General features: G+C 38.7%; 1 protein-coding gene across 4 annotated transcripts in view; it reads right to left on the reverse strand.

Moving 5' to 3' along the window:
* Positions 1–4198: 4198 nt before the first annotated feature.
* Positions 4199–13353, reverse strand: part of TAFA4 (TAFA chemokine like family member 4) — a 68149-nt gene continuing 58994 nt past the window's right edge. For 2 of the 4 annotated variants that reach the window (XM_074602624.1, XM_074602628.1), the window contains 2 exons: positions 10213–10296; positions 4199–5664 (listed from right to left, as the gene is read on the reverse strand). In XM_074602624.1, coding sequence (XP_074458725.1) covers positions 5567–5664; positions 10213–10296 — 182 coding nt within the window. In that variant the 3' untranslated portion in view covers positions 4199–5566. Of the gene's footprint in view, positions 5665–10144; positions 10297–13353 lie in introns of those variants that run through there. The other 2 variants (XM_074602627.1, XM_074602626.1) reach the window with 2 other exon arrangements.

Raw genomic sequence — 13353 nt, forward strand, 5'->3', positions numbered from 1 at the left:
ATAACTCCAGTGAGTGGACAAAACATTGTGTTCCTATTCCTCTGCTGAGAAGTCTTCAATGGCTAAATACCAAGATCTAAATGGAAAGAGTCAGTTCTGCAAAATTTCACTTACAAAGATAAAACCCTTTTATACCCTAAATGAAGAAGTCACTGCTAGTGCTGGATCATCCAGTGTCCCTAAATAACCACTACTTGGCAGGTACAATGCAGATTATAGCTGAGGCAGACAACTGTAAATCAGAGACTTAATATATTTTTTTAAAGTTACTGCCCCCCAGCTGCAACCTTCATAGCAGTTGAAGTATCTCCACAGACCACAAGTATGTGTAATACCCGCATTTCAGCTAAAGACCAGTATCTTGTTAAGATGCACTGCTTAATCACTTGTGATCTGACCATGCCCTTAGATACCTTCCAAAATTAAAAGCTTACACTGGCCAGAAGGGATTTATAAGTCTCTGAACTTCAGCCCCAGAAAGGCATACAAAGACTAAATACACAATCTTCGTTCTTCATTGTATGACATGGGCAAGAAGAATGAAGCCAGAGTTGACTTTCCATTCAGTCTCCCTCATGTTTGCACCTTTCGCAAGGCATTACATCTCAAAGGACCAGAGAGACACATTCATTTCCAGGACCAATCTTGGGCTGGTAACATGCAACAGTGGCCTTTCACAGGCTTAGAGCCTTCACACTCAGTGTAGCCTGTAGTGATTTTTCTGGCAAAATTTCATTGACTATCATTTTGTATAAATGACTGTAACGAACAAACTTTTTATCTATGCTACCAAAACTGCTCTTCAAGTGCACGTAATTTCTATTAGTATTAATGGGAACGTCACACACACACACAGCAGGGTGGAATGGCCCCTGAAGTGTTCTAACAGCAATATTAATTTTTCCTGGCAGGTGACTTTGTCCTCATAACAATAATAAAGCTACAGTACTTTATAAAGTGCTATAGGTCTCTTGAAGGTTGATACAGGCTGTTATCCTAATCAATTACCTTTGTGAATTTTCATCCAAATGGGAAAAATCTGGTAACTGAGACATACCCATAACAAGGTTCTAGACTCTAAAGTCCAAGCTTAAAACATTGCATAGGTGCTTTTTTTTTTTTTTAAAAGAGTAACTGTTTAACAAGCAAAAGAGACAATGAAAATCAATGGGAGAAATGCTGCTTGTTTATCAAGGAAAAGTCATAATTTGGAAAAAACCTCTGCCTTTTATCATTGTCTAGATAATCCTGCTTTTGCAAAGGGGATCTAGTTGCTCAACTAAACACTACAGTAACTGAAGTGGAAAATAGTACATACTCCTCATCTTAAGGTGTAGGAATCTCATTTCCAACTAAACACTACGGTTACTGAAGTGGAAAATAGTGCATACTCCACATTTTAAGGTGTAGGAGTCTCATTTCCATGCAGTGAGAATCCCTGCAGCCATACCTTCAAAAAAAAATCCTCATGAGCTCGACATAAGCAGCATATTCAAAATTCCAAGGTGAGCAGATCCATTCTGAGACTGCCCAGAATTACTACCACAATGCAGTGCGTGGTGACGCTGTGCTGTGAAAAGCAGTCCTTTAAATGACATTACCACAGTTTAGAGGCACTTATTTATCCTAAACAGTTACAAGTTTGTTACAGGATCATCTATATTTTCAATAGATACAGAAGCGTCTATTGTTATGACAGAAGTCTTAACTGTTCTCTTACCTCAGGGTATGTTGAGTCTGCAAGCAAATTGTTAGTCTTCAAAGACATTTTCTATTATTGTAGGTTTGTTATGAACTAACTCTCGAGAAAATTTACAGCAAATGGAAAAATTTTATTCACTCTCTTTAGGTACAAATTCTAACACAAATCCTTGAAGATAACAGACTTAGAGGTAAATGGAAAACGGAATAAAATCTATCATGGATTTAACAGAGTTGTAGGATACAAGAGAATCCTTGCAGGGATTTCTATTAAGATAATTTATTTTCTAGATAAAGAAAATTCCATTAATCCAGTTTTATATATCAAAGCATTTATTTTGATACCACAGATATTTCTTTATCTAATTGGAGAAGATAAGGACAATGGTAAGGAACTGGCTAAAGAGTGAACAACGGTACTTCTTGTTCAAAATGAGACAGGACAGAGTTCCTTACGTCAGTCTGGGTAGTGTTCGACCATGGCCTTGCAAAGAGGCACACAGAAAACCTCAGCACAGGGAACAGGCAGCACCTCATCACTGCAGCATGGGAGAGTAATGGTGGGTGACATTCACAAACTTCAAGGCCATTCTCCAAAGTAGAATCAGGAAGAATATACGCTATCAGCAAGGAGGCATGAGCTGAAAAAAGCAAGCCTAGAATATTAGTCAAATACTTGCTGACTGAATTGCTAGCGTGACGTAACTACGAAAAAGGCAAAAGTAACATAGGCGGTTGAAAGTGAAGCGTTTGCAGCAGAGATGGGGAAGTGCTAATGACACTCTAGAAAACTGGCAATGGCAGATGTCAAATAAAGTGCATCATTCTGGCAATCCTCATTCAAAAAAAGATTCACCTAAATTGCAAGGGATGCAAAGAAGGCTACAAAGATAGGCAGAGAAAAAAAAGGAGACGAAGAGGCTGTGGTTATTTTATGCCTACTGAAATGCCACCCGGGTGAAGAAAAATACATCGGGGTCATCCTAATGAGGGGAGAAAAGAGCACAGTTAAGAAATAAGATACAGGTATAATCAGGACATGAGTCAGTTCAGCTTGGATATTAGAATAGTATCTCATCAGAGGAGTGTCTGCGACAATCTTTATTAGTAACTGCGTGGCAAAACATTGCCACTTTAAGACAAAGAGGATTACTTTCTGAACCAGACTGTAGGAGACAATGCCTGCCCAAACAAAAGCTGGACATGATGACACATGGATTTTAGCCTCATAGAAACTTAGCAGTGGGATGCAAACTGAGGTTTCTAAGAGATTGCAAGTACGCTGCTTACAAAAACTGCTCTTCTAGAACAAGTAGATAAACATGAACTAAACCATTTACACAGAGAACACACCAAGAATCTGGGATGCTGATCTCTTCTACTAACAGAGCTGCTGGCGAAGACTTCAATTTTGCTATCGCTCAGCAGAAGGGCAATGCTGGTGTCAGATGCCAGACAACGGCATTAGAAGAAGCAGCAATCCTCCAAAAAGAGAGAGGCATATATTACAGCATTTGTGCAATGAGTCAGAAAAAGCTGTAAATCAACCCAAGATCCTCTGGAACGAAGCTGCTTTAGGAATATATAATCTCTGTCATGGGCTGAGGATTTAGGAAGGCAAGTCATTCATTTGGGCTGTATTTCATAATCTCAGCTATCAAACTTATGTTGTAATTTCCCCCTTCCTCAGGGGCAGCGAAAGCACCTTCCAGGTGGCTATGGCAAGGCATGTAACATGCCTTGGATGGGAAAGACTAAAATAGACATAAGAAATTTTGGTTATGTTCTCAATTCCCCCACAAATCCAGTGTATAATCACTGGCAAGTAACTTATTTTCTCTGTATTTGTGTTCAAAAATGAGAAAAAAACCACCAACTTTTCTCTAAAACTCTTGTTTGCCCATTTAGAACATCCCAGCAATGATTTTTACTATGCCTTTGTAGAGTAGTTAGCAAAATAAATAAGTAAATAAATAAATACCAGCTATAGGTCAACATTGTACAAATAGTAAATGAAAATGATCTTCGCTGATTATATTGTCCAATACATACACACAGAAACAGTAGAAATAATAAAGGAAATTTTAAAATTTAATCAGAAAACCAAAACAATGGAAAAATATTAGGAATATAGAGCTCATTAGAGCAAGCGGAGTCTATTAACTGTTCAGCTGTCCAAGCACAGAGCAGAAAATCTCTTGTTACTTTTCACCGAGTACAATGACCACCATGATCCCAGCTGTAATCAAATACATAATTGATAGTGAACCAAACCAGAGAAATCAAAACCAAATAACGCAGGGCCAGATCTTCCCACCACTGACTTCAGTGGAATTACCTGGGCTGAATACTCCCACTCACTCCAGCAAATCAAAAGCTAACAACTATTACTCTGAACAGCTTCACACTGCTGATGCTATCTTTCCAATAAACTAGAAAGCTTATGCACAATGACCTAAATCAGTAGAACACACTTGTTTTATTTTTTTGGCTTTTCTGTCTATATAAAAATTAGATATACATTGTTACCTTAATATTTACATAAAGCATAACAATGAATTCAGTAGCTGGGTCAGCAGCAGTTCGTCTGCATGATAGCCATCTGCATCCTTGCATTTTAGTCTGTTTCAATGCATCTTACGTCACAAAATGATGTAATGGGGAACAGACTGGCTACAGCTTCACCTCTACTTGCTGTTCTATTTGTGAAGACCAATGACAAAAAACTGTAACAGGCAAATAAGAAAAACAGTATGAAATGCATCTACAATAATATGGAACAATTACGTGTCACAAAATGTAACCACTTGGAAATTCAGTCTGTCAAGGAACTGGACATTTAATTATTATAATAATTCTGAACAAGAACTAATTGAAAGTGAAGATTCGCTTTTATCTAGAATTTTGCTTATGAATTTTAAGTATGTTACCTATTAGGTTATAACCAAAGCTATGAAAATCCAAACAAATTACCCTCCTTCCAGTAAGCCTTCCTTAAGCAGTACAAGCATGCTCTCCTTTTTTTGAGGGATTGAATTAATATTTCTAGCTAATGGCTAAATTCTTTTCCATATCTAGATTCAAAGAGGCAAGAATATGTATACTTTGCTATTCCCCTAGAGAATGGATTTATTTTAGGACAAGAAAAACTATGTCTACTTTCAAATTTTGTCTCTTCCTCATGCTTTCCTGCCATCACTTATGAATGTAAAAGTTAAACCACCTAGAACTATCTAAGGAAATAAATCTAATTGCACAGATATAACCAAAGTATGCCCTATAACAACTGCTACTGATTTGTAAGTTCCACCTTTTCACCTTCATACAACCTTGATAGTTACTACGTCACAGCTGAAAATACACTAAGACATCATTTACTAACACTGTCGCGTCAACTCATTTAGCATTGGGATCAGCTTTGTATTTTTGTATTGTACTGTATGTGAGAAGTACCTCAGACCAATCCATAAAAATCAGAATCATTTAGGTTGGAAAAGACCTTTAAGATCATCCGTATCAGTTCTAACATAAGCATTTTCTTTCTTTGACTCCTTAGGTTACATTCATGATCTAAACTCATTTAAAACAACTTTACATATCTTAGTGTCATTAAGAAAGTCTTATCCTTGATGCACCGCAGAAGTTCAGGTGTGTTCTTCCACGAATTTCTGCCAGGTGTCAGGTCCTTCGGAATCCAAGATGCATTTCAGGTAGAACCAAATCTCCTTGCGTTTTCTTGTGAAATTAAAATGTACCATTCTGTACAGCAAAATCCAGGTTCAGGAACTGCAGCCACAGTTGAAAGGAGAAGTATTGTCCTTTTTGCTGACTAATTTTGCAAGTTCAAAGAATTAAGTCAATAGCATCACCACAAAAAGGGTCTCTGTGTAACAGCCAAGCAACAGTTGCACATGCCATTGTTCTGGTAATGACCCACAGGTTTATTCTTTGCTACCGTGTTACCTATAAAAGAAGAGGAAAGAGTTACCTACACAGAATTGATCAAACAAGGATGATAGTATGTGCTTTGTTTTTGCAAAGTAACTGTACACATGAATACATCATGAATGAACTTGCCCCAGCCATACCTACATACCTTGCAGAGAAACAGAACCTATACGCAAATGTTAATTACACCATTATTCAATAGTATAAGGGAGATTTGCAGGTTAAAAAAACGGCCATTTACTATTAAATTTGCCACCAACATTTCACAGAAATCTTATTCTGTTTTATTTTGCTTAGCATTCAACACCAATGCCTACAGCACGTGTACAACTGAAATCCCAAAGGACCATTCACACAAACTCCTACCCAATTCCTAGCACTCCATCTTATGGGGGGGAACTAGGGATCAGACAGAGCATGGTCTGCAGAGGGGATCAATTGTTCTTGCAGGAGAAGCTACTCCCAGATAGCACTTCTCCCGTGGGACCCTGGGGTCTCTTCCCCTTACAACCATACGCGCACTCCCTCGGGTGCTGCAGGGATGTATGTGTGAGCCTGAATGCGCACACACAGCACTGTGCAGACCCGGTGGGTTTGGCTTCCCGGCAAGAAGGGGTCCTGTCAGATTTCCCACCCTGGAAATGGATGCGAATAGGCAGCCTGCAAGGAAGAAAGCTTTGTCAGCTCTGCTCTGTAGTGTCGAGACGTGTTACAAAACTAAACAGACACACAGCATAGAGAAGTTTTTATTTCCTTCCCTGAGGTAACTGATGTACGATACGAGCTCTTCAGCTTTTCACGTTTTAACTGTCCCACTCAGCTACTAACTATTCATCTAAATACCGAGTAGCATCAGGAGTCTCCTGTGCTTCATAGACTTCAGTTACTCTAATATTTTCACAAAATGAAAAGATAGAGGACTTAAAACTGATTAAATGGCATTTCCTCTTTCAGCATATAATTAATCTGTGTAAATCATTGTCCCAACTAGCACTGATCCAAGGGTCTTAAAAAGCTTTGAAAATTGATTAGAAATTTAAATGGTAATGAGATCATCTTTGCTACCTAACATAGAAAAAAAAATTAATACAGAATGGATCTCAACTCTCGTGTTTTAGACATAAGCCAACTATTAAATTGGAAGAATTTCATGTATGTGTGCATTTTCTGTAATTGTCCACAAGGGTTTTGCTGTGTCTTTCTGATTTAAGTATCGCAGCACTGAGACACACAGGTTGCTGTGTGGTTTGGACTACTGGTCTGACAGTTCATCCAGTCCTCTGTGTAAAGTTCTAATAATGCACTTCATACCAATTTTGTTGATTGAGATGAGTTTGGAAAAATCTTTGGTTCATTTTTAAAATAAAAAAATAAGTTACATCATACTTTCTTCTTCCTTATAACAAGGAAAATTTTCTTTCCGTTGTATTTTCCTTCCAGTTGAATATTGCCTGTGCCACAAGCTTTTGTTCAGAATCTGGGATTACTATTACTCATTATATTTGTGCAACAACTACATCTTGGTAGATAGAGAGAAAACCACCCACAAGACAGGGAAAATACCTACAGAGGAAATACGGATGCCAGGACAGATTCTGTGGCACAGCTTCTGCTGTCTAGCAAGCAGACATCTACATGCAAGATTGTCATCCAGGGCTTCCTTAAGGCACAGCAGAGAGAAAGAAGTACTCGTGGGAACACTCTTGTGGATGGGCACAGTCATGCTGTGAGATCACCCATTTCTCCCCACATGACTTTGAAGAATCCTAAACAACTTGGCTTGGATGGAAACATGCCTCCAGCTGGGCACAATGAATCCCACCCACAAAATCTTGGACAAAGCATGTCCTTTCTTACTTAGACCAATGAAAGACAAACTTCACGATTTCAGACGGATTCTCAAAAGGTACAATACTAAAAACTAACTACAGGATTAAAACAGCTTGGTGATATTATGACAAGTCCTCTGATTTTACGAATGTCACTACTACTGAGGATACAGCTATGTTAAGTCTCAGCCCCCAAAAGTAATTCTTCAGGGTTCACTTAGTAACAACACAGGTAAATGCATGGAAAAAAAACTTTTATGGGTCAATCCCAAATTATTTAAAAGCATGAAAGTAATTATTTCCACACGTAAATCACATACAGCAAATGATGGAAGAATTTCTAGCAAAGAGTAATCATAAAGGGAGAGACTGGAATACCTTTTTAAGGGATCTGCCCTTTAAGGATGTCTGCCCATTCCCTTTTCAAGCATGGCCAATCACTAGTGAAAGGTTAGGACTCTCTTGTGTCATTTCAGTGTAATGTTTAACCACTAACTTCGTTATTCTTATCTACATTTATATTGTTGCAGTACTCCAAGACCCCAATCAGAATCAGGATCTCCCTTATGCTGTTGCTAACCGCATGCACAAGAAAATACAGGCCTATCTTAACATGCTCAAACCTAAAACAACACAGGCCAGTGAAAGGAAAACAAAACCATGCAAGGAAAATTAACAGTTCTCATGTCAGTAATACAGTCGACTGTTTCACAACTACACACAGGTGCCAGTCATTTGCTTATCAATTCAATTAAATGCCCCTCAAAGGCATCTCCTATGGTGATAAAAATCAATGCAAAATGCATTACTCCACATCCCAGCAAAGTAGAGGAAGAGTTTAATGAAACAACATTTGGACTCATATTGCTACACTCTGCCCTCTGTTAGACCCACACAAACTCACTGCAGTTGATGAATTTGCACAGGTCTAATTGCAGGCAGGATGATTTGTCCGACTCTAGCTTTATAAAGACATCCCTAAACTCATCAGAATGCATTACCATATTCTGTAGTTTGCTCATTGCAATATTTGTCATGGATAATAAAATAAATGATCCATGCCAAATTTGCCCTTCTATTAGTAAACTCCCACTGACTCAGGCTGCCTCTTTTCACTGCTTAAGAGCAAGAGCCATGAACACAGGCTACATGACTCATGTGGTCAGTTGACCTCAATGAACTAAAAGGCAAATGTTCATAGGAAGGAAGAGACAGCTGCATGAATGAATGCCTCAGGCCTATAGTCATCAATGCCAACATAAAGTTCTTTCTTCTACCCCTCATCCCTCTAGTATTTATTGAAAATATCAGGTGTCTTTAACCCTGGCTTATTTTTTTCCAACAAGGTCCTTTTGGTATTAAGTGCCAGCTCTCTTCTGCTATGGCCAGAGATGAAGTTGTCTTATTCAATATCTAAAACTCCTACTTTGACAGTCTCACCTTTCAGTGTAATGTTACAACAATTATTTACCTACATATATTAAAAGTCAGTGCCTGTGAAAAAAATTAAAGGCTGAGGGTGATCTATACCTTTTGGTAATTGACTGCCAGTACCCATAGTGATTCTAGAGAGTGCAGGTCAATATGTGGGTGTTGTATCCATCACAGGAGAACAGCTGGACATAGGCACACCATAGACTACATCTTTGGCATTTGGTAAATAACATTGATTTCCAACAATTCCTCTGATCTTGAAAAAAGGAATAGGGTTTTCCAGACTGGTTGGTTTGGTCAGATGTTTCCAGCGAGCTTGCCACTGTGTAATGTCTGTAGCTGGGCTTTAGACCACTGATATCACACCACAGCTGCCCAAACCATCAACTTTTCTCTTTCATCCAGAAATTAGCACAGTTTTCACTCGTTAGAACAGCCATTATTAAACAACATTTGGTGTCAGTATTTGCTTATTAACTCAAACTGTAACCTAATGAACAATATTCATTCCCAGCTAAAAGAGGCTGTAAAGGGAAAAGCTAAGCATGTGTCTTTCCTTCCTATTGCCTGCTAAAGACTCCTGTTTTATGATATATTTAGATGTGCAGTTCGCTATGACTTGTTGAACTTCAATGCACTGAACTCATTTTCGATTGCTAAGCAGACAGAAGACATGATATTTTCTCTCTGCTGGCCATTAATTAAGAAATAGGATGGTATATTTTTTAAAAAACAAGCAGCCTACAGGATGACCTGTAATTAGAAATGATCTGAACAAGCCTGATTTCCAGTGATGCTCAGTGTCGCACAGTTCCCACCGGTGTCAGTGCAGATTCTCAACTCTCAAGACAGGCTACTTCTTTCAAAAGCTAAAAGGGCTTTCCAGTAGCACGGGAATCTAACTTTAGGTGATAGCGGTAAAGACCTTGGATCCATATAGTCAGTCTGCAATCAGAAGAATTGATCCCGGAACACAATTATCACTCTAGCACTAGTCACAGCTGAACAGTTTCTTTGCTCACTGAAGACTGAAGCAGGGCCTTCTTCAGTTTGACTCCAGCACCCAGTAACTTAACTAGGCTGGCAGTGAAAGGGCAGTTCTGATCCAACATTTCCCTCTCTGAGAACTGCATTAATCGTCACTTTCCAAAACATTAAGGAGTCCAGAACTGCTGCTCACACCTGCAGGTGCAATGCAATAAGCAAGTGCTATCAGCAGACTGCTGCCACCTTTAAATATAGGCGATCTCTGTACTTGCCTTTGTGGTTTTGACTTTATTTCCACTGCTGCAAGACCAACCTGAATAGTCTGGTAGTACTTTACAGTCCTCTCCATCCAAACAGGGGTTCATATGACACCACCACTTCTGTAGGACAATGGAAGCTAGAAAAAGAAATAGGAAAGAGAAACAGTCTTTTTTTTATTACTGTCAGTTTTATTAGGGAGGTTGTCTCTGAAACGTTCAATTGTTCGATTTCAAAAGTAGAACCAACAGTTACTGCTTTAATACCTAATCACATTGATTGTGTTTGAGCTAAAAATGTGGCTAAAAATGTGGCTAAAAATGTGGCTAAAAATGTGGCTAAAAATGTGGCTAAAAATGTGGCTAAAAACCTTCACCAGCACACAGAATGGTAGATGCCATATGCATGAAGATAGGCAAGCACTGCCAGAGACTGACTCCAACATTTGAACTGGCCTCTGGAAGTGCCTTTCCATCTCCACTGACTACAGAGACGACTTGCCTCCTTCATTTACTTGCTTCAGTCAAGTACCTGCTATAAGGTGGAATGAAACTAAGGCTTCTTGTTTAACCCAGATATGCATATGTGAGACTGGATGAAGAAATGCCAGTTTCTCCCTTCACTGGGTGAGAAAATAGAATTGCACAGAGATGTAAGCATGTGAGGTCTGTCAGCAACTAATGCAGATAAGAACGTGGAAACCACTGGCAAACATTAGATTATTAACTAAGAATCTACTTGCACTTACACTGCCAGTTTTGCAGTACGTTTTGGAAGATTACAGTAGTACACCTTAATTCTGCAAATTTATTGATTTTCTAGCCTTAAGCTAATTTTCATTAATAAGATCATGCTTGTTATTTTTACAATGTAGTCATGACTTTATAATACTGCTGTTAACAACAGATATATTTTCCCACAAACAGCTGCAAACCTCTGCATGTATTTCTGTTTTGCATTGTTCATGGGATTCATCAAATCCCAGAAAATTATTATGAAATATATCAGTTCATAACCTTACATAATCTAAATTGGATTTCAAAACAAAATATAGCTTAAAATGTTGATTTAGTTAGCCTGCATTATGCTACTACATGCACAAAACATTGAACTGCATGCTTTAAAAGATACCACATCCAAAAGAAATGAACAAAAATAATTTAATCTACTTCTTTTAAAGCACTTTTTTTCCTTTTAATTTCAAGGTAGATTCGTACTTCTGCAACATTCAAATTAGGGTGACAAGCAGGCAAGCTGACATCGGGATATTGCTGAAATGTTTATTCAATTACTTTTGCACTTTCACTCTAAGCCTATGTGAAAAGCACTATAAAAAATATACTTCTGGAACACCAGTTTGGCTTTTATAAACTATTCTTTCAATCTCATAAAATTATAAAATAAACGCATGGTTCCTTTCACCAGTCATTTGGACCTTAGCTCATTTGTTCAACTTCAGACCTTGAAAACCACCTCTCACTCACCTGTCTCCTGCATATTGGTTTGGGTGCAATACATTTTGAGACCACAGAAAATGCACCAAACACAGCAGATTTTATTTATCTATACAAAGTGCATCAACCTGCTCCTAACACCCGATTAAAGAAAAAAAGGCATTAGTTGACTGGCCAAAAGCGCAGCACAGGAGCGAGTTCACACAGCATTATTGACCAATTGAGCCCATGCAAATTCCTGGTCCACATGGACCCTGTGGAACTGAAAACAGTGAAACTGGCCCATCGTCTCCAGCAGCACCATCTGCTATTAAAACAAGCACATATGAAAATGGGAAGCACTGCTCCGTAAATAACTCAAACAAGAACCACAAGCTCTTCAATAGACTACATAGTTCACCTTCTATTCATCTCTTGTTTAGACACCTTCATAGAGAGTGACTCCTACCCTTCTGTTGACTGATTTCTATTCTGTGCAGATACCTCTCCTCAGAGTAATGGCAACACTTTGAAATACTTAATACAGATCTCATTCCATTAGCTTCCAGCAAATCCCCAATTCTTTGCTGTAGCAATCCACTAATTCTTACATCCATATTATGTTCAATTTCATTGTAGTTGTAGTGTCCACTCTGCTGATCTATACGTCCTAACTGGCTGTAGCTGTTTGTGTCAAACACACCCCTGAGATTATTCCATTAAAATTCTCCATCAGAGCCTTAGGCTCATCTTCATAGCTTAAGTTCTTTAACCATTATTGTCCCTTTAACTTTGCGACTAACTGGAGGACATAAAGGTTTCCTCTTCAGATTGAGGCACTCTTGGAGAGGTTTCAACAGATGACTTCTCTAAGAAATGAGAGCAGCTATGTCATCCTCATACACAACCACCCACATGAAGGGAGACTGCTTTAGTTTGACATTAGCCAGCTGACTTGCTGGAAATCAGCCAGAAACTCTGCCAGAAATAACTCTTCTGCTGACATCGCTCTCTAGATAACGTGACTCCATGGAAACAAAAGGTTCATAGAGAATAAAGCCAAAAGGTGTCAATACATCATCTCATCTTGTCTCATGCAATTCACTGTGTCCCCACTTGTGTTTGGCTACATAGTGTCTTCCCAGCCAATCTAGAACAGGGAAGAAAAACTTCTCCCATTATCATTTTTTCTGACAGTTAAACAATCTCAGCATGAAACACACAGCCTTACTTTTCTTCCTCTTCCATTATGCGTTCTTCTCCTGCATTACAGCACTTGTTAGTAATCATCATTTTCTCCCTGTGAAGGTATGGAACGTGCTGCAATCAAGTAACTTTTCAATCTTCTGCCTGATAAGCTGAGATGATTGAGCTTCAGTTTCGCACCACAACACGTTTGTCTTTATTAAGACAGTTATTTCAAAGAGGTTCAACTTCCTCTGAGTAGGTCTATGCCATATGACTGCCTTGGGCTTGTCATTAATTACTCCTTTGCCCCACTGGATGAAACCCATACATTTTTTTGTCAGGAGAGATTCTATATTTGCTTTCAGGTCATTACTAAAAATGTTGTAGAGTGTGAGGTGTAGAGCTAAGCACTGTGAAATCCCAGTAGGTGTGTGCTATTTGACTACTGCTTCCTACTGATGGGTCTGTGGAGAGATGTGTTTTTGAGGTAGGCTAGGTAGCTGACCCCGAGCGGTGCACACAATGGCATGTGGTTCAAAATTAAATAGCTTACAAAAACATGAGACTTAAATCTT

The sequence above is a fragment of the Larus michahellis genome, chromosome 10 (genome assembly GCF_964199755.1).
Source record: "Larus michahellis chromosome 10, bLarMic1.1, whole genome shotgun sequence".
In the NCBI taxonomy this organism is placed as follows: domain Eukaryota; kingdom Metazoa; phylum Chordata; class Aves; order Charadriiformes; family Laridae; genus Larus; species Larus michahellis.